This window comes from Globicephala melas, chromosome 2 (genome assembly GCF_963455315.2).
Source record: "Globicephala melas chromosome 2, mGloMel1.2, whole genome shotgun sequence".
Classification (NCBI taxonomy): Eukaryota; Metazoa; Chordata; class Mammalia; order Artiodactyla; family Delphinidae; genus Globicephala; species Globicephala melas.
In genome coordinates, this window is record NC_083315.2 from 77,820,418 (window position 1) to 77,846,618 (window position 26,201).

General features: G+C 37.5%; 1 protein-coding gene across 1 annotated transcript; it reads left to right on the forward strand.

The window, feature by feature from the left end:
• PYGO1 (pygopus family PHD finger 1) lies at positions 1-26,055 on the forward strand. The gene is made up of 3 exons (XM_030878757.2): positions 1-658; positions 16,777-16,862; positions 17,909-26,055. The coding sequence occupies exons 1-3, from the start codon at positions 610-612 to the stop codon at positions 19,031-19,033; spliced, it is 1,260 nt and encodes a 419-aa protein (XP_030734617.1). The 5' UTR covers positions 1-609; the 3' UTR covers positions 19,034-26,055.
• Positions 26,056-26,201: the final 146 nt, after the last annotated feature.

The window sequence follows — 26,201 nt, forward strand, 5'->3', positions numbered from 1 at the left end:
CGGGACGAGGCAGCGGCCCCCGCCCCCCAAAGTCCGTCCCCGCGCGGGGCTGGGGAGCTCGGGGCGGGGAAGCCGCGGGGCCGCGCCACGTCCCTCGCCCGCCCCAGAGCGGGTTTTGCAGGCGGCTCTAAGCTGGGGGCTTTTGTGTCTGCGACTCGGGAGCGGCGAGAGCGCAGACCTCATCCTCAGAGGGCGCTGTGAGTGCGCCGCCAGGGCCGGGCCGCCCGCCTCCCGCCTCCCCTGTCAGCGGCTCCTGAGGCGGCGGTGGCGGCGGCGGCGGCGAAGAAGAAGGAGTGGGAGGAGGCGGCGGCGGCGCACTCGTCCTCCGCACACGCCGGCCCCGGGCGGGGGGCCGCCCCCAGGCCGCTCTCCCGCCGCCGCCGCTGAGCCCGGGTGGCCCCAGCACGCTGCCCGGCTGCCCCGAGGCCTCGTCCTCCTCCCAAACTTTGCAAAGTCGGCCCGCGTCCCCACTGCCCTCGGCCGCGCCTCACCTCGGAGGCTCGCCTCGCAGCCGCAGCGGCCCCGCGAGGAGGAGGAGGAGCCGCCGCCGCAGCATCAAAGAGACCGAATTCCCGCGGCCTGGGGGGGAGTCATGCTTTGCGGTCTGTAATGTCAGCAGAACAGGAGAAGGATCCCATTTCGCTGAAGAGAGTTCGAGGTAACCGAGAAGGGCGCCGGGTTGAGGGGAGCGGGGGGAGCGGGGCGCGCGGGGGCCGTGTGCCCGCCGGCCGGGAGGCAACGGGGCTCTGTCCGGGCCTAACTCCGCGCAGCCCGCGTCCCGCCTGCGCCCCGGGGCCCGGGCTGCGGTCGGAGGCGCGCGGCCGCCGCGTCCCCTGTGCCGAGCCCTGGCCGCCCCGACTTTGTGTTAGGAGGCAGTTGAAGCCGCACTCAGCATCCCTTCATACCCCGCTCCTCGCCCACCTTACCTCGTTGGCCAGACACAGCACAATAGGCAGCTCAGAGGGTGAGAAAGAAACACCCCCTGGCAGAGACCACGAACGATGCCCTCCACCCCCCCCCCAAAAAAGTAAGTTGGACCGCACTGGAGTTGACGCTCTTGCAGAAGGTGTGCCGGGCCTCCGTGTCTCTCCCAGCCCCCCTTCCCATTCTCCAAAAGGCAACAAACATACAGCTTTATTTTCCTTAGGCTTAAGAGGAGAACCTATATTCATTCAAAAGGCTTTTCTCTATTGGCTTATGGATAAGAATCAAATCGCCCCAAATCAGTTTTATACACGGCTGGCTTGCTTCTTCCTTGCACACTAGTTAGGAATTTTCCTGCTGCCTTACTATCTAAGAAGTATCAGAGGGAACGATGTGCCAGACAAAAGATAACGCATGTAAGTTCACAGACACCAAGTGCCGTCTGGAAATTTGGGGAGTATCCTCCAGCTCTTATTTCCAGCTTTCAATAGGGTTCAGGCCGAAAGTCACAAAGTTGAAGTAATACTGTTTGTTCAGTAAGCAAATATTTATTGAACATCTACTGTGTGCCTGGCACTGTTTTTGGCACTGGGATACCGCGGTGAACAAAGCAAAAAGACCATCTGCACCCAGGAGGAATGCACACTCTTGTAGGGTAAACAAATGATGAACAAATAAAAGGTATAGGATGTCAAATGGTAAGTGGTATGGAGAAAATCAAAGCAGGGAGAGTGGTTAGAAAATATGTATGGGGGTGGAGAGGTAGCAATTATGTATAAGAGGGCTCAGCTGGAAGATGATGTTTGCGCAAAGACCCAAAGGAAGTGACAGAGCAGAGCCATATGGATATGTGTGGGAATAGAAGTGTTGGCAAAAGGAACAGCAAGTGCAAAGGCCCTGGGTCTGGAATTTGCCTAGTGTGTTCAAGCAACTGCAAAGAAGCTATTGTGAGTGAGCAAAGGGAGAGTAGTGTGAACTGAGCTGAAGTATGGGGTGAATGTGTATTGGCCTTGTGAGCCATTTAAAAGATTTGGGCTTGTACTCTGAGATAGCGCCTGGATGATTTTGTGCAGAAGAGTGAGTGATCTGCCTTATGGTTTTTTTTTGGGTTTTTTTTGCGGTACGCTGGCCTCTCACTGCTGTGGCCTCTCCCATTGCGGAGCACAGGCTCCGGACACGCAGGCTCAGCAGCCATGGCTCACGGGCCCAGCCGCTCCGTGGCATGTGGGATCTTCCCAGACCAGGGCACGAACCCGTGTCCCCTGCATCGGCAGGCAGACTCTCAACCACTGCGCCACTGGGGAAGCCCTGCCTTATGTTTTTAACTGGCTGTTCTGCGGAGAATAGACTGTAGAGAACAAGGGCTAAAGCAGGGAGGCTAGTTAGGAAGTTATTGAAATAATCCTTTCATCCAAACAGGATAAAGTGCTTTATAAATCAGTAAGTAGTAAGGTAAATTTCCAATTGACTTAAGTGATGTAGAGATCAAGGACCACAGCCATTCATCTATGTTTTTGTTCCTTGTGACTAGAGATTAAACCTATAGAACTGGCTTGTGACACAGTGACAATGTGATATCCAAATAACATCACTTGAGTATTTAGTTAGAGATTGATTTTCTTAGCCATTTAAGCAAAAACATAATTTAGAGCAGAATATTGTTTTTACAGGCTTAATAGCACAATCTTTCATTTGGTGAAGGTTTTCTATTTCAACTTTCTTTTCTCTTTGTTGTTATGAATTGCCAAAGCCTTTAAGGAATAGACCTTTCTGAGATAGTTATTTCTTTGATATGTTTGCCATGTTATTTTGCCTACTATTAAAAATTACTTTGGGGTTGAAGGAAAAGAAAGCTTTATCAAGTTTATACCTTTGAACTCAATTATCAGTCTTAATCAAATGTAATTTTAAATAAAATTGATGGGTATTTTATTGTGCATCAAAACTACAGATCTGTCTTTGTTTTATTACAACTGCTGGTTTTAAGTTTGATGCCCTAGTTGTTGGAAGTTGACTTAGGTGTCAGCTCAAGAATATTCTGAGAGTCAAGTACCAAAATAAAAGACAAAGCACTTTTTAAAATAAAAAGCCAATATGAAGAGGGGTTTTTATGATGTCATTTTGTACTAATTAGAACATTAATTTTTAAAACATTTTAAAATTATTTTATAATCCATAAAAGGTACCAGATTATCTACATGAGCTCTTCCGAAGCACAATTCTGCTGAACTTCACTGCCCTGGAGCTTCTAGTTATAATTTATATCATCAGACTGCACGTAGAATGTGGTGTTTGCAGAGCATAATCTCTTGAACAGTGCTTCTCAAACTGTTTCTTATCCAATGATATATATATAATCAGACTTTTTAATGGTTATGTATTTATTTCATGGGTATTATCAAAAATATAAGTTATCAAACCTTTTGCTTAGGATAAGACTAAGATATAGATAAATAGACATATCTTTCTCTATATATAGAGAAAGACCTATATATTTTTTTAAATTTTAAATTTAAAGGAATTACTAGAAAATAATATTATAGACATAACTCAGATATGGCAAAATTATGGCAATGTGAATGACTAAGGACTTCGTAGACCAAAAGCATCGTAATCCCCTAGGATGCTTATTCAAAATGTAGCTTCCTGGACACACAGAATCAGAATTTCTGAGAGATTTCTCTGCATCTTTAACAAGCTCCCCTGGTGTTCCTTATGTACACTAAAGTTTGAGAACTGCTGCTGGTAGACCTAGATTGTGAAGGTAAGTGGACCAGAGGAAGCTGATCGGTGGTTTTCCAAACGTGTCGTGATAGTTTATTTATTTATTTTAATTTTACTTTTTAAAATATTTATTTATTTGGTTGTGCTGGGTCTTAGTTGCGGCAGGCAGGCTCCTAAGTTGTGGCTCGCCAGCTCCTCAGCTGTGGCATGCGAACTCTTAGTTGCGGCATGCATGTGGGATCTAGTTCCCTGACCAGGGATCGAACCCGAGCCTCCTGCATTGGGAGCCTGGAGTCTTACCACTGCACCACCAGGGAAGTCCCTGTCCTGATATTTTAATATTAGATTCACAATTGCTATTTAATGGCAAAGTATCTTACTCCTGTTTCCTACCAGTTCTTACCACTCCCCAAACCCTCAGCCCTGGGTTGTAAGACAGATCCATGAGGATAGGTGCAATATCTTGATTATCCTTCTGTTTCTTTCCTAATTGCCTTGCTCACAGTAAATACCAAATGAACGAATGAGTGAATACATGAAGGAACTGATTCGTATCGTTATGCTGCTTTCGGATTGTGCGTAGCCCCTCCCACCACTTTTACTTGCCCTTTTTCCTTATTCTAACCAACACTCCCATTATCCAGTATTTTTAGAACTCTTAGGTGTTGATCTGATGACGCTATTCATTCGTTTATTCAACAAATATTTGTTGGGCAGTTATAGTGCCAGACAGTGAGAATACATTGATTAAGAAGACATAATACCTGTCTTCAGGAACTTTTAGTGTAGTCTGGGATACTGACAAATAAGTAATCAATTACAAACAGCATGATAAATGCTGTGATAATCTACAGGACATAAAGGAACGTATATAACCTATCTTTAAGGGAGTCAAGGAAGGCCTCCTGGAGGAGAGTTCTACGAAGTGGTGGGTGTTCCTTTGTTTTAAATGATGTAGAAAGAGCAGCAAGAAGGATGAGGGATGAGAAAAAGGTCTAGGAAGTTAGTGGTGATTTTGAGAAGGCATTTTTGGGAGAAAACTACATTTCAAAGTAGTGAATATTAAGTGGTGACGATATAATTTAAAAGAAGCTTGGTGATAGAAGGAAAGACATAGCCAATAACTTGGAAAGAGAGTCAAGAGAAAGTTTGTATGGGTTCTCTTTATTTTTTCTCCCTTGAAAAATGACAGACATATTAGTAGACAAACAAAAGAACCTGATTTAGAAGGAGAGGGGAGAAACTGAAAAAGCAACAGAAAGAGAGGATAATTCATTAATAGAGCATTCAGTACGTGTTTTTTAATATCTGCCATGTGCTAGGTATTCGCTGTTGTGGAAGCTGGGCATTAGACAGACAAGACTCCTCATAAATCAGGTTTCTGCATATGAGAGAAGGAATAGCAACAAGGATGCAAATGAAGAGTTAGTCTTGGGGGAAAAAAAGAGAAAATGAAGGAAGAAAAACAAATTTAGAGATGAAGAAGGAAGCTGAAGCATTCATTTCAGATGAAATGCTTTTTTTTTAAACATACATGCCACATTTATTGTTTCAAATACAGTTATGTCTGATTTATTACTGATTTTGCCTGAAGAAGTTAAGACAGCAGACTTAATGACTCATATCAGAACTATGGTGAACACTATATAGTATCAAGATAACTCCATCTAGACTATGAACAAATGATAGTTCTTTAGTAAAAGTAGAAATTTCTCTAGTCATGAGGCAAAAGTGATTAAGTAGCTATCTGCTTTTAAAAGACTGTGCACCCGCAGATGAAACACTTTTAACCAGAGTTAGAAATGACATTGGAGAGGTAAGCATGTATTTTAGAATGGCATAGTAATACAAAAATGTCACAGAAGTGCTAAAAGTAGACTGTACTAAAAAATATAGACCATCTTGATCAGAGAAGTGTATGGAAGATTTGGATTAAGATTGAAGAGGAAGCATGATTTACAGTCACAGAATTGAGGGGAAGAACTGATGAGAGAAAGTCTGCAGGAAAGGATTGGGGGTTTTTGTTGTTTTGTTTTTTAATTGGCATATGTAAGGGCTAGGCAGAGTGTCAGGGAAACGAGTTTGGTTTTCAACACATTGAATGAATATCCCCCTGGGATGTTGCAGTGTATGCAACAGATACACGTGGTTTGGACTGAGGCCGGTGGTCTGAGCCAGAAATAGAGATCTGGAAGTTATCAGTAAACATGTGAATACTAATTGATGCCTTGGGAGTAGATGAGCTCACCCAAGAGAGTGAAGAGTGAGAAGAGAAAAGCATTGAGAAACGCAACTTTAGGAACACTAACATTTAGGAGATAAAAGGGGAAAGAGGACCCTGAAAAACAGAATGCGAAGGAGTAGCCAGAGAGGTAGAGGAGAAAACTGTAAGAGAATGGTGTCAGATATATAACAGGAAGAATAAATTTATGAGGGGGAGATAAATGGATTTTGTTGTTAACAAGTAGAATGAAAGGTGTCTATCTGTGAGACCTCCAGCATGTTCTTTCTCTCATATTCCCTAACCTGATGAAGATCATTTATCTAGAGATCCAAACCCATGCCCCACTGCAACTCAGCACTGTCCCAGAGTCCTAGATTATCTGTCTCCTTAGTATGTTTTGAACCCATCATCTCCTCAGTCTTTCCACAACCACTTCTTTAGTTCAGGTTTTGATTATCTCTTTGCTTATTATAATAACCCTATCACTGGTTTCAGTGGCCTCCCGTTTTGTCTTTCTTAACCCATTTTGCACATTGTTACTTACTGCTGGTGGTAAGTAACTACCATCTGTTGAGTACTTACCAAGCAGTTTGCTAAGTAATTTAAATGGATCATCTTGCTTAATCCTCTCAATAACCCTATAAGCTGGCTGATATCATCATTCTAGGTTTATAATTGAGGAATTGATATTCAGAGAGGTTAAGTAATATGTGGTTAAGTAACATATTCAAGTTTACCCAGCTAGTAAGTGGCAAAGCTAGAACTTAAATTCTAGGGCCCCAAATCTTAGCCGGTGTGTTCCATTGCTATAATGCTTCCCAAACACAATTTAGTCATGTTATTCTTTTTTGTAAAATTCTTCATTGGTTCCCCATTGCATTTAGGATATGTCTTTAAATTTTTCTTTGCACATTCTGTTCCTTCTGCTAGGCATGCCCTCTTTTTTCCCGACTTTGGTAAGATACTCATCCTCAAAGCTTCAGCTCCACCAAGACCGCCCATTATTCGAGGTATTGACATTATTGTGTAGAGTCAGCTTCACACTTGGTTGCCATCCACCCACCCTTCTAAGCTTTACCTTTGTGAGCAGCCTTAAACCTCATGTACCTCAGGAATGCAAAGATCATTAATTTGGGGCGAACAGCTGGCACAAGAACCACAAATATATGAAACTTTAAATCACTGATGTTGAGGGCTTTCTGAATTTAGTATTTATTACATACCCAGATTGATCTAGGTTTGGGGCATCACATAGCAGACACTTTCTGCCTTGCATTCTAAAAGGAAATAATGTCTTTTTCACTTCAATCATATAAGACCATTTTGCCAAATGCTTAATGGAATTCATACAATACTATATTCACATTTTTTTTTTTTTTTTTTTTTGTGGTACGCGGGCCTCTCACTGCTATGGCCTCTCCCACCGCGGAGCACAGGCTCTGGACGCGCAGGCCCAGCGGCCGTGGCTCACGGGCCCAGCCGCTCCACGGCATGTGGGATCTTCCCAGACCGGGGCACGAACCCGCGTCCCCTTCGTCGGCAGGTGGACTCTCAACCACTACGCCACCAGGGAAGCCCTATATTCACATATTAATTCACAATATTTCCATTCCATGGTAGAGACCAGTATTACAGAAGTATGTGTTTCAGGTGAAGATAAAGCTGTTAGCTAAGATGTTCACATCCATAGTAAATGGTAGAGTAAACTGACATTATATCCCAGACTTCTCTGCTGTTGTGAAAAACCGATACTTGAGTGTCCACTGATTGTGCTGACACTGCTGGCTATTAGATATTTTGATAGGATGATAAATACTATAGAAGCTGAAATGAAGTGCACTAGTGGTATAGTTTAGTCTAAAGGAAAGCAAAATGAAAACTAATAATTGAGTACCCATTGTGTGCCAGGCAATGTGTTAGGCACTGTCTTAGTCCGTTTGGGCTGCTGTAACAATACCATAGACTGGGTGGCTTGTAAACAACAAACATTTTATTTCTTACAATTCTGGAGGCTAGAAAGTCCAAGATCAAGGTGCCAGCAGATTTGGTGTCTGATGAAGACCCACTTCGTGGTTCATAGACAACAGTCCTTCTCACTCTGTCCTAACGTGCGCAAGGGGCTAGGGAACTCTCCCAGGTCTGTTATGTAAGGGCACTAACTCTCCCAGATCTGTTTTATAAGGGCAGAGCCCGCATGACCTAATTTCCTATCAAAGGCCCCATCTCCTAATACCATCATAATGAGGATTAGGATTTCAACATACGAATTTTGGGGGAAAACAAACCTGGGTTGAGTCATTTAATGAGCCTAGAATACATCCTTATACCACATACACATATTAAAATAAACACTTATTTGGAATAATGATGAAGCAAGTCTCTTTAAAGGAAAATGTTGATTATAAAATATTTTAAAATAATGTAGTCACATTACTTATGAGAACAGTCACTGTCACAAACGAAACCATTATTGTGAATAAAGTGAGTTTAACAAAGGAAAAATTTAAATATATTAAAGGCACACTGCTATCTAGTGTACAGAATAATGCCTTCACTCCCTTTTAAGGACATGGGGCCAAAATAGATTGAGTCTTTAATAGGAAGAATAACTAGACCTAAAAAAAAAAAAAAGCATAAAAGGCCTAAAGTAAATAATCCGCTCTTTACAAAATAAAAAGTACTTACAAATAAAAGAATGAGTTTATACTTACAAACAGATTTCATATGAAAAGATCATTGATTTGTAGCGTCTTTAGATGGGGAAGAAATTGTATCATTTAGTAGGTTGGACTCTCCTCTAAGACTACAAGTAGAGAAACAACTTAAGCTTCCAGCTCTAAATAAAGGTTAAAGGGTGAAAGGAGAGGTAAAACTATTTTTGTGCTTAATTGAGATTGATTGGCATGATGAAATGTGATAATATATAGATAAAATTCCTTAACTTAAGATGAGAGAAGTTTCTTTTTCTATTGTTGATATCACCCTTTCCCACTTCTCTTCCGCCTTGTGCATTCGGAGGGCTCTGGGAAGGTAGGAGTGAAGAGATGAGTTGAAGAAATTCAATTATTAACAGAAGGATCAGAGTAGCCACTGTTACAACAAGATTTGGAAGTTCCCGTTTTCTTGGTTCTGTGCTCCACAACTCTCAACTTCTGGCTGAATGTTCATGGTTTACCTTGCAGAGTCAGCTGCAGCAGATATGTAGAGCAGATAGAGAGTCGCTTTGGTACCAAAAGTTATTAAGGTAACCTAAATAACTAGCTTTATGACCACTACTTTCCCCTCCCCTTGCACTTCATTTTTAAAGAGTAATAATTACAGAAATTCTTGGTAGCTTATATTCTGATTAGCCCCAATGACCATGAATCTGATCTAACATTACTTATTAACATCATGGAGATGACAGAACCACCAGTATTACATATAGCAGTGGGAGGGACCTAGGTAAGGCCAAGAGTCAGAGCCATTGGAAATGTTACATAGTTAACTTTTTAGATGAACAATAAGTGAGGCAACTGAGACCAGTGGGAACTTGAAGATTGTTTTATGGAGGGAAATATTAGACTCTTAAATAAAAAACTAATACTATAAAACTCAATTTTCAAAAAAGAATTTTAGGTGGTTTTGCTTACAGATTACTTGAAAATAATGAATTTATTTAACTGATTCCAAATGTCAGAGTTTTGCCTTACAGTAAATACAGGAATTATCATTAAAGTTTTAGAAAATGAACAGAGATGGTAGATACTAACCATTAAGAGTACGTTTTGTCCATCTTTAACTTACAGCATTTTAATAGTAAAATTATAATTATTCAGTAGTCTTAATAATGCTGTGAATGGTAATTTATATATTCTAGATTAGAGACTAATTTGTTAATAACTTTTTATTTTTTAAGAATTACCTTTTTCTGTTGATACTTTTGTTATAATGAAATACCCATAAAAAATGTTAGGAAGGACAGGACTTTGATGTTTGGACCTTTTGTTTATTTATATAGCCACTTTATTATTTGACCTCAAGCCCATTAGTAATTCTTTTCCACAGAATTTCTAGGTATTCAGATTCAAGAACAACACATTTCTCTGTTCAGTATGTTAGTATATACTGTTATGGAAAACTGCATACAAATTGTTAATATGAACTCATTAGTTCAGTGTATATAGGCTAGTGAAAGTTATACATTGGTTAAGTAGTTTAGCCATTCCTGAACCATATGATTTTGAATGAATGACCTTGAGGAGTGCACTGGATCTCTCTCTTAGTTCTTTACTTACCATCTATTCAAATGGGATTACCATGTCAAATTAACATTAAAAGATAGGAGTCCCTTTATCATTTTTTTATTAAAGATTTTTTTTAATGGTCACAACTATAATTTAATGAATGTTTATATTTTTCCCTGTTTATAGTTTTTTTTAAAAAATTAAAGTTTAGTTTATTTACAATGTTATATTAGTTTCAGGTGTACAACATAGTGATTCAGTGTTTTTTATTGATTATATTAAGATAGGAGTTCCTTTAGTTTGAACCAGAAGTTTCCATTTTTGCCTTTTGTGGGCCACTGAGGAAGACAGTATATGTACAAGATCTTAGGGAAGCAAACTACTATATTAAAAGCAGATAAACCTAGTTTTATCCAAGCAACAAAACAAAAATAAATAATTCGAACTTCATCAAAATTAAAAACGTATGTGTTTTACATCTGATGATTCTAGTATCCTTAATATATACATAAAGAATTCTTAAAACTTAACAGAAAAGACAAACACTCTAACTAAAAAATAGGCAGAGAACTTGAATAGGCATTTCTTCAAAAAAGATAAAGAAATGGTCAATAAATACATGTAAAGATGCTCAACATCATTAGTAATTTTGGAAATGCAAATTAAAAGCACAAGGAGATACCACTTCATACTCACTAGAGTCACTATATTAAAAAAAAAAACCTATAAATCTTGGGGAGAATGTGAAGAAATTAGAACTGTCAGACTTTAGAGGTGGGAACATAAAATGGTGCAGCCACTGTGGAAAACGGTTGGGCAGTTCCTCAAAATGTTAATCATAGGGATACTATGTGACCCAGCAATTCCACTCCTAGGTGTATACCCAAGAGAATTGAAAACATACATTCATTTAAAAACATGTGCGTAAATGCATTATTCATAGTCCCTCCAAAATAGAAACAACCCAAATGTTCACCAGCTGATGACTGGATAAACATAATGTGGAATATTGTTCAGCCATAAAAAAGAATGAAATACTAATATATAAAATTACATGGTTGAACGTCAGAAATGTTATGCTAGGTGAAAGAAGCCAAACTCAAAGCCACACATTAGGTGCTTCCCTGGTGGCACAGTGGTTGAGAGTCCGCCTGCCGATTCAGGGGACACGGGTTCGTGCCCTGGTCTGGGAAGATCCCACATGTCCGGGAAGATCCCACATGCTGCGGAGCGGCTGGGCCCGTGAGCCATGGCCACTGAGCCTGCGGGTCCGGAGCCTGTGCTCCTTAACGGGAGAGACCACAAAAGTGAGAGACCCGCGTACCGCAAAAAAAAAAAAAAAAAAAAAAAAAAGCCACACATTATATGGCTAACAGGTATGGGGTTTCTTTTTGGGGTGCTGATAATGTTCTGGAATTAAATAGTGGTGATGGTTACACAGCCTGGTGAATACGCCCAAAACCCACTGAATTGTACACCTAAAAGCAAAAGAAAAACAAATACTAGTTTTAGATTTCAGAGCTGCTTTTTTACCAGGGGTATGATCCATACCTTTACAATTCCATTTCTTTTTCTTTCTTTTTTTAAAATGGGGATGATTTTCCTCATAGGTTTGTTATGAAGATTAAATGAAAGAACATAGATACAGATATAAACTTCTACGATGGTAGAACAAAGCTACCGTACAGATTCTCTTCTAAATTTCAAGTGAAATGAACCAAAACAGTTTTAAAAAACAGCAAAAATGTCAGCGATAGCAGCAAACAAGGGAAGTGGCATTGCCCGGTAACATAAATCTGGAACAGGGTGAAATCTGGATCACTGTTTTAGGCTTCTAAAACAATCCCTGCCCCTTGGAAGCTGCTGGTGATTTACAAAATTTTGAGAATTACTAATAACCTCAAGTCTGGAGAAAAGCAAATTAAATGAGTAGTCTTGTCTTCTCACTCCTCTGAGTAAGAAAAAAATGAGTGAAACAGGGGAAGTTTTTGTTGTTGTTTTTAAAGGACTCTCTGACAGAAAAGAAGCCTTCAGGGATACAAATTGAATCAGAGGACTCAAGGGAATCCTCCCATGTGAATGGGTTACTGCACCCCCCTACTAGGTAGATGTGCATTTAACAAAATCTTAGAATTAAGAGCCTGGATGTTTCAAGGAAACACAACAGGTTAATCTTACTAACATAGGCAAGCCTTATAAAGAGAATATTAGCATATCCAGTCACATAAATATAACATTCATATAAAAATTAGTAAGTTGGGTTTACTAACATAGGAATGTCAGACTGGGTTCAAAATTAAAATAAGGTAAAGGGGACTTCCCTGGTGGCACAGTCGTTAGGAATCCACCTGCCAATGCAAGGGATACGGGTTCGAGCCCTAGTCCAGGAAGATCCCACACGCTGCGGAGCAACTAGGACTGAGTGCCACAATTACTGAAGCCTGCATGCTCTAGGGCCCACGAGCTACAACTGCTGAGTCCACGTGCCACAACTACTGAAGCCCGTGCGCCTAGAGCTGGTGCTCCACGAGAGAAGCCACTGCAATGAGAAGCCCACGCACCACAACAGAGTAGCCCCCACTCGCCACAACTAGAGAAGACCCAACACAGCCAAAAATAAATAAATAAATAAATTTATAAATAAATGTATAAAAATAAATAATGTAAAGAAAAAACATCATATGATTATCTCAATAGATGCAAGCCATCTAAGCCAGGCAAACAATCTTAGATAATAATAAAAGGGAGTCAAAGTTATGCACATTAAATCAGAGCTTAAAAGGTCTGGGCAAAGTTACAAGATAAAAATAAAAGCATGATAATTATGTAAACATACTGTAGCAAACTAGTGAACTGACACAAAGAATAAGAAGAGAAAGAGCATGCAGAAGATGAAGAACCCATAACCTACAGGACAGAAGGAAATAACTCACATGTACTTCAAGTTGTAGAACTTAAATAAAATAAGAGCTCAAAGACAAGATAATATTAAAACACAGAAGAAGGGTAAATTGCAGACCTAAGGAAATAAATTGACTAAAACAACATATATAGAGAACAAATTAGAAACAGAATAAAGATAGTTAACAATTAAGTTACATAATAGAAAAACTTCAGATAATCAGATTAAGTGCAGATGAAAAAGACTAGTCAGATGAGCTAATAGGTATGGAGCTAAAAAATCTCCCCAGCATAATGATAATTAGTACCCCTGAAATAGAGCACTGAACAAATAGAGTGGAAAAAAAGTATTCAAAGATATGAGAAAAGAAAATTTATGTGAAATGAAGAATCTAGAGATAGAAAATACCCTGCTAAATTTAGGGAGGGAAAAAGAAGAATAAGATGTGATACTATACTATCCTCAACTTTCAAAGCAGGAAGTCACTTGACACCATCTAAAGATTGAAAAAAGAAAAACCATAATTTCTCCAACTTAATGTTTTTCTTGTTGTCTTTTCTTAGCCTTAGAGAATTATTTTCAAAAATTTCTCTTTTGGTGAAGAAACATTTAGCATATTCTTCAGTTTAATTTATTTCTTTTTCCTTTATTAAATTCTAATAAAGTTAAAATTTAATGCTTTTATTTAAAAAATAATAGCCCATTTTTGTAAAGGTATTACTATCACAAATTTATACACAGGAGCAAAAGTAGGTAGGTAGATAGTAAGCTAAATCTCTGGAATGATGTTAACGTAGGAGTAATACTATTTTCAGCCTGGGAGGTGTTAGAAATATGTATCAGTCAGAGTCCAGCCAGGAGACAGAAACCAGACTCTTTTTAAATTTATTTATTTGTCCTTGGCTGGGTTGGGTCCTCGTTGCGGTGCACGGGCCTCTCACTGCGGTGGCCTCTCCCGTTGTGGAGCACGGGCTCCAGGCGGGTGCGCTTCAGTAGTTGCGGCAGGCAGGCTCAGCATTTGTGGCTCATGGGCTCTAGAGCGCAGGCTCAGTAGTTGTGGTGCACGGGCTCAGCTGCTCCGCGGCATGCAGGATCCTCCCGGACCAGGGCTTGAACCTGTGTCCCCTGTGCCGGCAGGCGGACTCCCAACCACCGTGCCACCAGGGAAGCCCCAGACTAGTTATTTTTAATGGAAAGAATTTGATATAAAGTATTGTTAACGGATATTAAACTGGCAAAATAGGATACTAAAGTTTTTACAGAGGTAACAACTGTGGGAAGCAGCTACCATTCTTAAGGCTGAAGGACATAGGAAAGAGGTTGGAATTATTAAAATATATAAACTCACAAGAGGGTCCCTGTGGAGTTTAAACTCAGGTCTCTGAGAAGGGGGTGCTGCTTAGGCTGGTATGAATGCCTGTGGGGTTTTAGAGGATGGGCCCTATGGGCCTGGGACTCAGACACCAGGTGCTGATGTCTCTGAGGAGGGCACAACCAGGCTATCTGGGATAATATGTGAGCTAAATAAAAACAGTATTATTTTGTTCTAGATGGCTAGCCAGAACAGGGAGTACCTTTCTACTTATTAGAAGTCTTCCTCTTTGTCCCTCAATAGGGCTTTTAAAAAGTTTTTGTTCATACTGATCTTGTGCACTTCTTAAATTTATTGCTAGCTATTTTAGTTTAGTTTTGTTCCTGTTAATGAAAGCTTATCTTCTACTTTATCTTTTAACTGGTTATAGTTTGTAATATGAAAGCTTTTGATGTTTAGATATTAATTTAACATCCAGAATCCTTACTAAAATTTTGTTATTGTTGTCATAGTTTTTTACCTCCACAATATTTAAACCTCTTCTAAATAGCTCTTACAGAAATCTGCTTTGCATTTTTATGTGTGGAACTATCGCCAGCATGCTGATTTCTCTTTATTGCCAAGTACCATTACTTTTCCTGAACTACTATTGTAAAGATATCATTACTGGTCTCCCTGCTTCTACCCCATTCCCATCACCAATTTATTCTCAGCACAATTGCTAATGTAATCTTTTAAAAACATAAATCGTGTTACTTTCCTGCCCAAAATCCTTAAATGATCATCCACTGTTCTTAACATAAAATCCAAATTCCTTACCATAAACTATAAGGCTCTATGTCTCAGTTGGCTCGCGCTGCCATAACAAAATGCCATAGACTGGGTGGCTTAAACAACAGAAATTTATTTTCTCTCAGTCTGGCACTAGGAAGTCCAAGATCAAGGTGCCAGCTAGTTTGTCAGCTCCTGGTGAGGGCTGTCTTCCTGGCTTGTAGATAGACGCCCATCTTCTTACTTTGTCCTCATATGGCCTTTCCCACTGTTTGCATGTGGGAGGAAGGAGGGTGGAAGGGAGGAAGGGGGTGTGGAGAGAGAGAGTTCACTTTCTCTTCTTAGAAGGCCACTAATCCCATTACCCTCATGACCTAATGTAACCCTAATTACCTCCAACAGCCCCCACCTCCAAATACTATCACATTAGGGGGCAGAGTTTCAACATATGAATTGTGCGGGGACACGAGCATTTAGTTCATGACACTCTAAAATGATCTGGTCCCTGCCTGTCTCTTCAACCTCTTCTAAAGGTGCTCTCCGGAGTTCCGTAACACACTGGCCTCTTTTAAATGTCTCAGACAGGACGACACATTCAAGCTATTCTATTTATTCTCTTATTATTCTATTTATTCTCTCTGCCTAGAGGCTTTTCGTTCTGCTCTTCATATGAGAGATTTCTTATCATCTTTTAGGACTCAGTTTAAATATCTCTTTCTCTGAATCCACATGTATGAGCAAGTCTCCTGTAATTCTCTGTCAACTCATTGGATTTATTTATTTATTAATCTATTACAGATATGTGTTATAGTTTACTACAAATGTGTATCTACATATATGTGCACATAATTTTATTCTGTCTGCTTTTGTATATGTTCAGAATTCTCTGTAATAAAAAGTGTGTTTTTTTAATGGAAGAAAATCCCATGTTTTTTTAAACTTCTTAGATTCACAGTCAAGCTTTTGCTTTTGCTTGATCATATTGAGAAAATCATACTCACATACATTGTTGTATTTTGACAATACCTTTCAGAATTAAGAGGCACATACCCCTGATGCCATAATTCCAGTCCTAGGAATCACTTTTACATGAGTGTAAAGACATTGATACATGGATTTTCATTGCAGAACAGCAAAGGTTTGAAAACAATCAAAATATCCATCAATAGGGAGGGGACTAGTTTAATGAATTATGGCATAATCATACTGTGAACTACTCAGTTATTAGAGAATGGAGCAGTTCTATATGTAATGACATGGAATGATTTCCAAGTAAGAAAGCAAGGTACAGACCTTTGTTCCATACTAAGCATGCCATTGTTTGTGTACTCCCCAGAGATATACTGGAATTTATCTAGATTATCTTTGGAAAGATAGATCAGAAACTAGCAACAGTGTTTGCTTCAGGGATAGGAAACCAGATGACTGAAGGTTTGAGGGTGGGATGGAGAATTACTTTTTCACTGAAAGAATAATAAAAAATGCTATGGGGTAGAGGTGAATGACTGATTTTGGCTGAGATTATGGGGAAGACTTTTTGGAGAACAAAGATAATAAGAGCTTAGTATTGCTTTTATCTAATAAAAATAGAAAACATATTAACAGGTAGCTATAATACATATTGCTATGAGAGATATAAATTTCACTTATAAGTAGAAATACTATCTGGATTTATTTATTTATTTATTTTTAGGTGGTGATAGTGGACTGGATGGGTTAGGAGGACCAGGTGTACAACTAGGAAGCCCAGATAAGAAAAAGCGCAAGACAAATACCCAGGTAAATTGGCATTTTCTTTAATAACAGTTTTTCTTCACTGATATGATCAGGCTATGAGGTAAATTTAACTTTCGTCGTGGGTTTTGTTTCCTATCCTAATTCAGAACCTAGTAGTGACTTCTGCAGTGATTTGTTTTTTGGGTTTTTTTTTGCTTTGCAGCTAGCAGCTATTATTGGACTGTAAGCCTAGAGTGAATATTGCAGGAAGGAAGTGTAGGCAGATAAATTAAAATGCTTACTCTTAAAGCTAATTTAAAAGGAATAGATGCCTGTACTTTTATGAAAAGATTTAAAAATATATGGACACAAGTTTAACTTGGAGTAATGTTCAACTATTATAATAAGTAGTATGTACATATCATGAAGCAATCATGATGGAAGCATCTTTTGTCTGAAACCTTTGGTTGTAATAAACAGTTATAAATACAGACTTTCTTGGTTTTATCCTCTGTAAATTTGAAGCACTGTTTTTATTATAAAGACTGCAAGTAACTATGAAATGTGTACAGATTACCTGTTTCCATTTTGGCCACACTGTTAACGCTTGCAGTTGTGACTAAAACTGGCAGTTTATTTTTCCAGTCTGAGGCCTAGGCCTTAGTGCTTTGGGAATACTTTAATAGCTAACTCTCTGAAGTTAAGCTAGGGAAAGAAATTTAGATCCTGTTTACTGTTATTTCATTTTATGGCTGTTTGGAGGTATAAAGGTATTTTCAGTTAAAATTTTAAGTGAAAGATTCTAGAGTTACAGGCAAGCATATTCAATGAAAATTACGGTAATGAAGCTTCTTTTGAAGGCTGAGTACTTCTAGAGTTTGTAACAATTGATTTGAGCTCAAAAAAGTACACCTTATTTCCTTTCCTAAATGAAAGAAACCTACACAGTTTTATCATTAAATATAAATAGAAACATTATTTGGAATTGAAAGGTCAGGTGAAGAATTAAATTTTTGTAACACTTGAAAAGAAATTTAAAACTAAGTTCATAAATGTTAACATTTATGACTTCTTTGATCAAAAACATGTATTTTACATTCTCATTTCAGGGGCCTTCTTTTCCTCCATTGTCTGAGTATGCTCCACCACCAAATCCAAACTCTGACCATCTAGTGGCTGCTAATCCATTTGATGACAACTACAATACTATTTCCTATAAACCACTACCTTCGTCAAATCCATATCTTGGCCCTGGCTATCCTGGCTTTGGAGGCTACAGCACATTCAGAATGCCACCTCACGTTCCTCCAAGAATGTCTTCCCCATACTGTGGTCCTTACTCACTCAGGAATCAGCCACACCCATTTCCTCAGAATCCTTTGGGCATGGGTTTTAATCGACCTCATGCTTTTAATTTTGGGCCACATGATAATTCGAGTTTTGGAAACCCATCTTATAATAATGCACTAAGTCAGAATGTTAACATGCCTAATCAACATTTTAGACAAAATCCTGCTGAAAACTTCAATCAGATTCCTCCACAGAATGCTAGCCAAATATCTAACCCTGACTTGGCATCTAACTTTGTCCCTGGAAATAATTCAAATTTTAGTTCTCCATTAGAATCTAATCATTCTTTTATTCCTCCCCCAAACACTTTTGGTCAAGCAAAAGCACCACCCCCAAAACAAGACTTTAGTCAAGGAGCAACCAAAAACACTAATCAAAATTCCTCTGCTCATCCACCTCACTTAAATATGGATGACACAGTGAATCAGAGTAATATTGAATTAAAAAATGTTAATCGAAACAATGTCGTAAATCAAGAGAATAGCCGTTCGAGTAGCACTGAAGCTACAAACAACAGCCATGCAAACGGGACACAGAATAATCCACGACAACCTAGAGGTGCCGCAGATACATGCACCACTGAGAAAAGCAATAAATCCTCTCTCCACCCAAGCCGTCATGGGCATTCTTCTTCTGACCCAGTGTATCCTTGTGGAATTTGTACAAATGAAGTGAATGATGATCAGGATGCCATCTTATGTGAAGCCTCTTGTCAGAAATGGTTTCATCGGATCTGCACTGGAATGACTGAAACAGCTTATGGCCTCCTAACAGCAGAAGCATCAGCAGTATGGGGCTGTGATACCTGTATGGCTGACAAAGATGTCCAGTTAATGCGCACTAGAGAAACTTTTGGTCCCCCTGCAGTGGGCAGTGATGCTTAATCACAGGCATTAACTACAGTGGTTTTTTTCTCCTGTGTATTACAGAGGTTCAGTGACACAGGATTTTAATGTTTTACATTATTTTTTTAAATGCACACACAAAAAAGTTATTTACCTTTTAGTTTTTATTAATAACCACTTCATTGCTAGTGCAAACTTTGTATTGTTTTTGTTTGCTATCTTAAATAAGAATAATGTATATGGGGGTGCATTAGAAAGTAATATACAAGTAAATTTTAGTTTGTAATCATGAACATAAAAGCCTCTTGAAGCTTCAAGATAATATATAGCAAATGTAGGCAAGTTTTGACTTTTAAAAGTTAGAATCATTGAAAAATGTATCAGTTGACCCTTGAACAACAGAGGTTTGAATTGCCTGGGCCCACTGATTTTCAATAAACACATACTATAGTACTACATGATCCACGGTTGATTAAATTCCAGGATGCGGAACCACAGTTTTGGGGGGCTGACTATAAAGTTGCATTCAGATTTTTGACTGTTAGGGGGTTGGCACCCCTAGCCCCCGCGTTGTTCAAGGGTCAAGTGTATTCCAGTGCTGAACTTTGGCAATATCAAATTAAATATTTAGTTCAAAAAAATATTTGAGGATCCATTTAACATGTTTTCAGAAAGAATATATGTAGTTAAAACATGGACGAAAGCATACATTTCAATGAGTGTTTTAAAAAATAATAGAGTATGACACCAGATTCGTCCCATATTAGGGTCCTTGAAATTAGTGACCTTCATATTATCAACTCAGTCTTTCCAGGATGTCTGTTTGTACAGATATGAGACAGATGTTAGCATATAGTAGATGTTCAATAAGTATTTGTTGATTAACTTGTGGATTGTACCACATGAAATTGCTAACATTAGATCAGTTGAAAATTGACTACAATTAGTAGAGTTGTCATAAAGGATTTTTTAGTTGTGCTATTTAGAAATATAACTATGCTCTTCACTCTTCAATTTGATTATTGAGTTGTTTTCTTATTGTTTTCCAGAGAAATAAATAATACAGTATCCTCAGAAGAATTGTGAATACTTTTCTTAATATCATTTCAAACCAGGGACATATTGCAAATGAGATAGGTAGAAACATCAATTTGGCCTTAGAGAGCTCTACTGGCCAAAGAGTGGTGGGTTGAAAAATCTTGTTCTGGGGATCTGAAAATTAAAAATGAGCCTCAGGGGAGTTCAAAATCCATTTTAAGCAAAGATCAATTAAGAGCCAAGATGAGAGCTTACTCACAGTTCGAGGCCCTGCAGCAGACAGGAGTTTCCGCTGTGACTGGGGAAAGAGTAAAAATGGACCTGAGAGTATTCTCTTGAGAGATGACTAAGAATGGAGACAGTTGGAGGTGCACTAATTAAGATTTGAAACAACAGAAGCCTGTTTTTGGAGTGGATCATAACCTGTGACCCAAAAAAAGGATTCTATATGACAATTGATAATAATTTATACAATGGTTGGATGTTGGTAAATCTCCCAAACTTGAACCATCGTTGTGACCAAAATTCTGAAGACTACGTGGTGACCTGCAAAAGGGATACTTTAAACCTTGGTGAAATGACAGCAGCAGCAATATTGCCAAGAAATTTAAATTATGCATGAAAATTTTGATTATAGTCCTTCGGTTAATAAACATGAACCCACACTTTTACATGACAGCACTGGTGTCACATGTCACAAACCACTAAAGCAAAGTTAATTGAATTTTTCAATTCTGTTGTTTACAGTGTAGTCACCAGAACTTTATCCAGTGAACTGGTATAGTTTTCATCATTTGGAGATTTTTCTAAGAAACTTCATATTCTCCAATTGAAAAACAGTAATTGGAGGGTTTGAACAGTTTATACAGCCTAGCAAATGATGAATTTTATAAAAATGAAATATTTAATGTCCTATTAGAAGAAAACTGTTAATGCTTGTGATGTGTATTTTGTTTGAATAAAACTTATTTTTTTAAGTAGTGTTTTAATTTTGACCTACAGAAACAGCAATTTCATATGGTACAAGGCAATATAAGGTTTTCTCCATTTACCTGTGACTAGTTAGAGATAAGTACAAGATATTTTAAATATAGTTGTAATATAAATGTCTTTATAGTTTTAGGAAATGAAATGATATAAACTCTAATACTAGGTACTCCTTTGTGTGAAAACTTTACCAGCTGAAGCAGGTAAAAATGCAGTAGTTTGGGCTGACTCTTGACATTTGGTACGTTCAGTAGCATACTCGAAGATCACATTTTGCTTACATTGTAGTTTTTGTTAAAGATACATAATTTTCTAAATGTTTAAGGACTTAATTATGTTGTTTTTGAAATCCTAGTGACTGCAGATTTTTAAGATATGATGCACTGTATGCTATATGCCTAGTTCTAGCATCAGATCATGGTTGTTTTTTTTTAATGACTGAATACAGTTAGGTAGATGCTGAGTAGAACCTTCCAATGTCTTCAGGAGTTAACACTTTACACAGTAGTACTCAAGTTGTGCTCATTGCTAAAACTGATTATGCAGTTTCTAAAGCCCTCTATTGCTTACACTTTTATTAGTAGTTTTGTGAAAATGAAATAACCTCTCCCAAGTTAGTCTAAAAATACTTGATTTATAATGTGATTCTTTTATTTTCCATTTCCAAGTAGTTGTTTTTAAAAACTTACAAACAAGTGAATTTTTATTCTTGTATTTAGGTCTTAAGAGCACCTTACTTAAATACGAATCTGTTAAATTTACAGAAGAAAAACCCGTGGTTGATTTTAACAGTGAAATCATAGGCAAACTACACTCATAGCTGTTGAATGTTTTCATGTATTTGAATTAATTTTCTTACTAGTTCCACATTTGTCTCTACATAACACTGTCAGAAGTTATCTAGAGGCTTTTTGGTAGGGAAAGTGATGAACTATAAGAATGGCCAGATATTAATTTGCCTAATGTGACTCAAAGAAGGCTATGATACAAATCAATACGGCTTTCTTAAGACAAGTGATGAGCTGTCCTAAACATTTAAAAAATACTCAGTGAGGGAAATAACTGCACACAGGTGGCATAATCTTCCAGTAGCATCGCACCTTTTTTGGTGTAATCCTTTTCCATCACTGAAAGGCCTCATCTCACATGCACACATACACGCAAAGACACACGTACATGCAATTGAGCAGGAAATCTTGGGGTTTCTCCTACATTCTCAAGTTTTGCCAGAGTTCAACCTGGCTATCAGCAGCTAGGCTCTCTCACCAAGGCTAGGTTACTAGAAAGTTTTAAAGTGTCAGTTCCTTTCTCAGAACTTGCTTTGTTCATTTCACTAGAGAATTCCTGATCCACTTGCTTCTAGATGCTACTGGACTCCCTAATGCAGGACAGCTTAGCTTGCTATAGAAAAATAAATTATTTTTCAGATAGAGTGCTTGGAATTAGATTTGTGGTCCATGTTTTCCTTTTGTGTGAAATACTTTAGCATACTGCTATTATGATTCTTGTTATCCAGACTAGAAGATTATGTACATAAAACTGAAGATTTTCTTGTACTAGTGCTTATTCTTCATAGATGAACACAATATAAAGAAATCCAATTTGTGTGTTTGTGTGTGTGTATGTGTGTGTGTGTGTGTTTAGACTCCCAACTCTGCCTAGTGGTAGGAAAAAAACTTCAATAATAGGTTACCCTGAAATCTGCTGACTTTGATCATCCAGGTAAAATATCAGGAGTTTTCTTCTAATATTCTTTTACATTTGTTTGTCTTGAACAAACTGAGTGCTAGTACTTATTGTCCAACATACTATGGTAATTGTTTGTAATAGTAAAATATATATATAAGCAATGATTTTTAGAGGGAGCTCGAGAGTTTTTGGATTTCTTTTTTGCAGTGTATAAAGGTTTCATATGCATGAACATTTGTGCTATTTAAGATTTTTTTAATTAAAAAAAAAGTTTAAAAGCATCCAGATTCCCAAAGGTCATTTGTAAATAGTGGTTTAGAACTCTGTATAAGGTGATTAGATTCTTAGGGAAGCTCATAAAGGCTTATTTACACCATCATGTAGTTAACAATGTTGTATCATACTGAGTGCTCAGTCCTCTTTAGGGAATCAATCAATGTAGGAAGGAGAAAGAAGCAGAGGTCTTTCCTTTTTTCTGATTTGGTTCAGGAAGGTTGAGATGTTTGGTGTGTTTCCCAGTTGCCCTCTTCCCATCCTAAACTCTCAAGTGGAATGCTATATAAACCAACTTGCCTTGTGCCTTCCTGGATGCTCTGTACTTCAAAATTTCATATCTTTCCTCTAATCAGAATTCTCATTTCTTTGTTGGCTGTGGTTGGCTAGATTTTAAGGGGACAGTCTGTTGCAGCAAGATTTGAACAAAGATAATGAAGTGGGATTAAATTTCTCTTTTTTTAAAAACTTTATTCAGAATGAATCTTTAATATCTTTGATTTCATACAATATGACCACATTTAGGCACCATGGAAAGCAGTATTTTTATCAAATTGATACGTTCTTGAGAGTACTTCCCAATCTCCTTTAGGTTGTGGAGACTTTTCACAATTTCTTTTCCTCTACTTCTGAACTCAGAGGTTTTCTTCTCATTTCCAAATTTTATCAACTTCCCCCTTTTCTCTATTCCATTTATCTGATAAAGCAGTATAGAAGTTATATCTGTAATTTTCCAACTCTTGGTACAGTGATGGGCTTAGAGGCATCCCTGGAGTAAAGGGACTAGGGATGGGATTAGTATCTCCCAAGACAAGGGGTCTAGGGCAAATAAAGGGAAGAAAGTTTTCATTGAAGACTTTTAATGAAACCCAATGGATAAGCTTCGTCTTTGTCATATTTTGTCGAAACACATTACTTGTAATTATATTAAAACTTATTCTAAATACCTGTACTTCTCTTGTTCTGTAGGTGATGTAGATGATGTTGCTTGTTAGTTAAAATACCTTTTATAAAAGAAAGTCCTGCTTCTTATCATGATGTATGTGACTTAAATGACTGTTTCATATTAAAACTATTTCTTCCTTATGTACTGCTTACATATACCTCTTTTTGGGATATTAGTTCAGTACTTTTATACAAATCTGAGTGTGTTCCACATTGGTGACATGTATTTTTGCAGTAAATTTTTGTTTTGTTCTTAGAGCATGTTTAAAGTAATACATGCGCTAGTGCTGTGATCTGTGGCAAAATTACTGTAATTCAAATTGGAAAATAAAATGTTTCCAGACTTTGTCCAACATTTATTCCTATGACAAAGGAAATTACTATGTAATACTAATTATTTCATATGCTGGTATGTTTAAGCTACTCTATGAAGTATGTGAGACATCAATATTTATGGGTTAGTAGATGCCCTGATGTCTTTGAAATGGGAGAGAGGGGTAAAATTTGGTGCTGGCAATTCATAGCACTCATAATACAATAAATACTTCTTAAAAATTTGATCTTCCTCTTACAGTTATAATTTACTAAGGAATTATCTTAATTTGACAGTGCATATTCAATTTTTTTAGCCCATACCATTAAAATTATATATTAGACTTTGAACTTATTCTGATGTCTTCCAACCAAAAAAGATATCATTCACTCCACTGTAACCAAAATAAGTAGTAATATTAATCTTCATTTATTAATAAACTATTAAAATACCATAAAACTCCTCTAATTTACTTACAATTTATAACCATTGATACAAGACTTGAATGTTTACTTTCTACTATCTGATGAAAAGATTTGTTAATAAAAGTCATAATCAAGATTTTAAAGAAAAATGTTTAACCTTGGGAAAATTTTAAGCTTTTTAGAGACACTTATTTCAGAATACTAGTTTAAAAGCATTCTTTTGTCATTAAACCTTAAGTACCCAAAAGAATCGTAATAGATAATACTTGGAAATTTGTATATTTGAAATTACGTGCTTAACAGAAAAAAAAAGAATGCTTGTGAGTGCTTAAACTGCATATCTTTTAAAATATTCAAATTTTTAGACTTTTATCAATTTAACCTGAATTAACAAGGTTTTACTATATCAGTGATGTATATTACAAGATTAATGTCTACCAATGTTATTCTAATGATCTCTCTATACAGCATCATTTTTGGCATGGTTGTTGTGGTATATTTTGTACATTTGATTGTTAGCTGTTGATAGAATTGACATAGCAATAAATCTGATTCAGTTCTTAAATTTAAAAAAATGCCAGATACAATACTGTGTCATAATCCCATTATACTTTATTTGAATGCCCAATGTTTTCATGGGTTTCTTTTTTTATATTAAAAATTTAGTTTTACATGTTAGGGATTTTTTTTTTCTGGTATTTTCATATACAATCTTTTAGAACTGGGTCTGTTTCTATTTGAATCATAGAAGTTGAAAGAAGTATTCGTATTAAATGATTCATGAATTGCTTTGTGGAAAAATCTGAATAAAGTATGAAATGACTAGGTTACCCCCAAATTGTTTATGTTCTTTATGTGGTTAATGTACAGGTTACAGTTTTCAAGGAAATAAAATTGGCTTGGTAACTGATTGGATATAGTAGATAATGGATAGTTTAACTGTCTAAGGGCTTCCAAATATTAAACCAAATAATTCTCAATTCTGAATACTTTTTAATAATTACTATAAATAATGGTAAGCCAATTCTCATTTTTCTTTTTAAGATATTTAACTCTTATAATTTCTTCCTTCTTATCCTTTTTCTTTCTTCCTTAAACACCGTGCTAGAATTTAAAATTGGATGAGTTTAACTTATCTCCACATTTTAGTTTTTTATTCTGTAGGTAAATAGTAAGACGGGTAGAGGTTCTATCAAACAGTCCATGTTATTGTTGGCCATTCTTTTCAGGGATCATGCTAAATGTCATTTGTGCATTGTATAAAGAATGTTATCAGTATATAGACCTACTATTAGTAGAAATTATGTATGGCAGGCTTTCTTGAATAATATGTATTGTAAGTTTGTTTCCTATTAGTGTTATGCTTCAGATTCTTTTAAATAAAGCTAGTTTTTAAAGAGAAAAATAACTGTTTTTTAAATGCTTGACTTTTATCAAGACAAGTAGGCGTTGAACAGTCTTGGCTTTGGGTAGGAGATGTCCTAGGAAACATTGAGCAGGGCAGTAGCATACAATTTACCAGGAATTTACTTTTGTT

Excerpts from the sequence above, each read along its gene's own strand:
- PYGO1 (XM_030878757.2), top strand. The coding sequence starts at position 610 with ATGTCAGCAGAACAGGAGAAGGATCCCATTTCGCTGAAGAGAGTTCGA. Across the intron at positions 659-16,776 it reads TTCGCTGAAGAGAGTTCGAG|GTGGTGATAGTGGACTGGAT; the intron begins GTAACCGAGAAG and ends ATTTATTTTTAG. Across the intron at positions 16,863-17,908 it reads AGCGCAAGACAAATACCCAG|GGGCCTTCTTTTCCTCCATT; the intron begins GTAAATTGGCAT and ends TTCTCATTTCAG.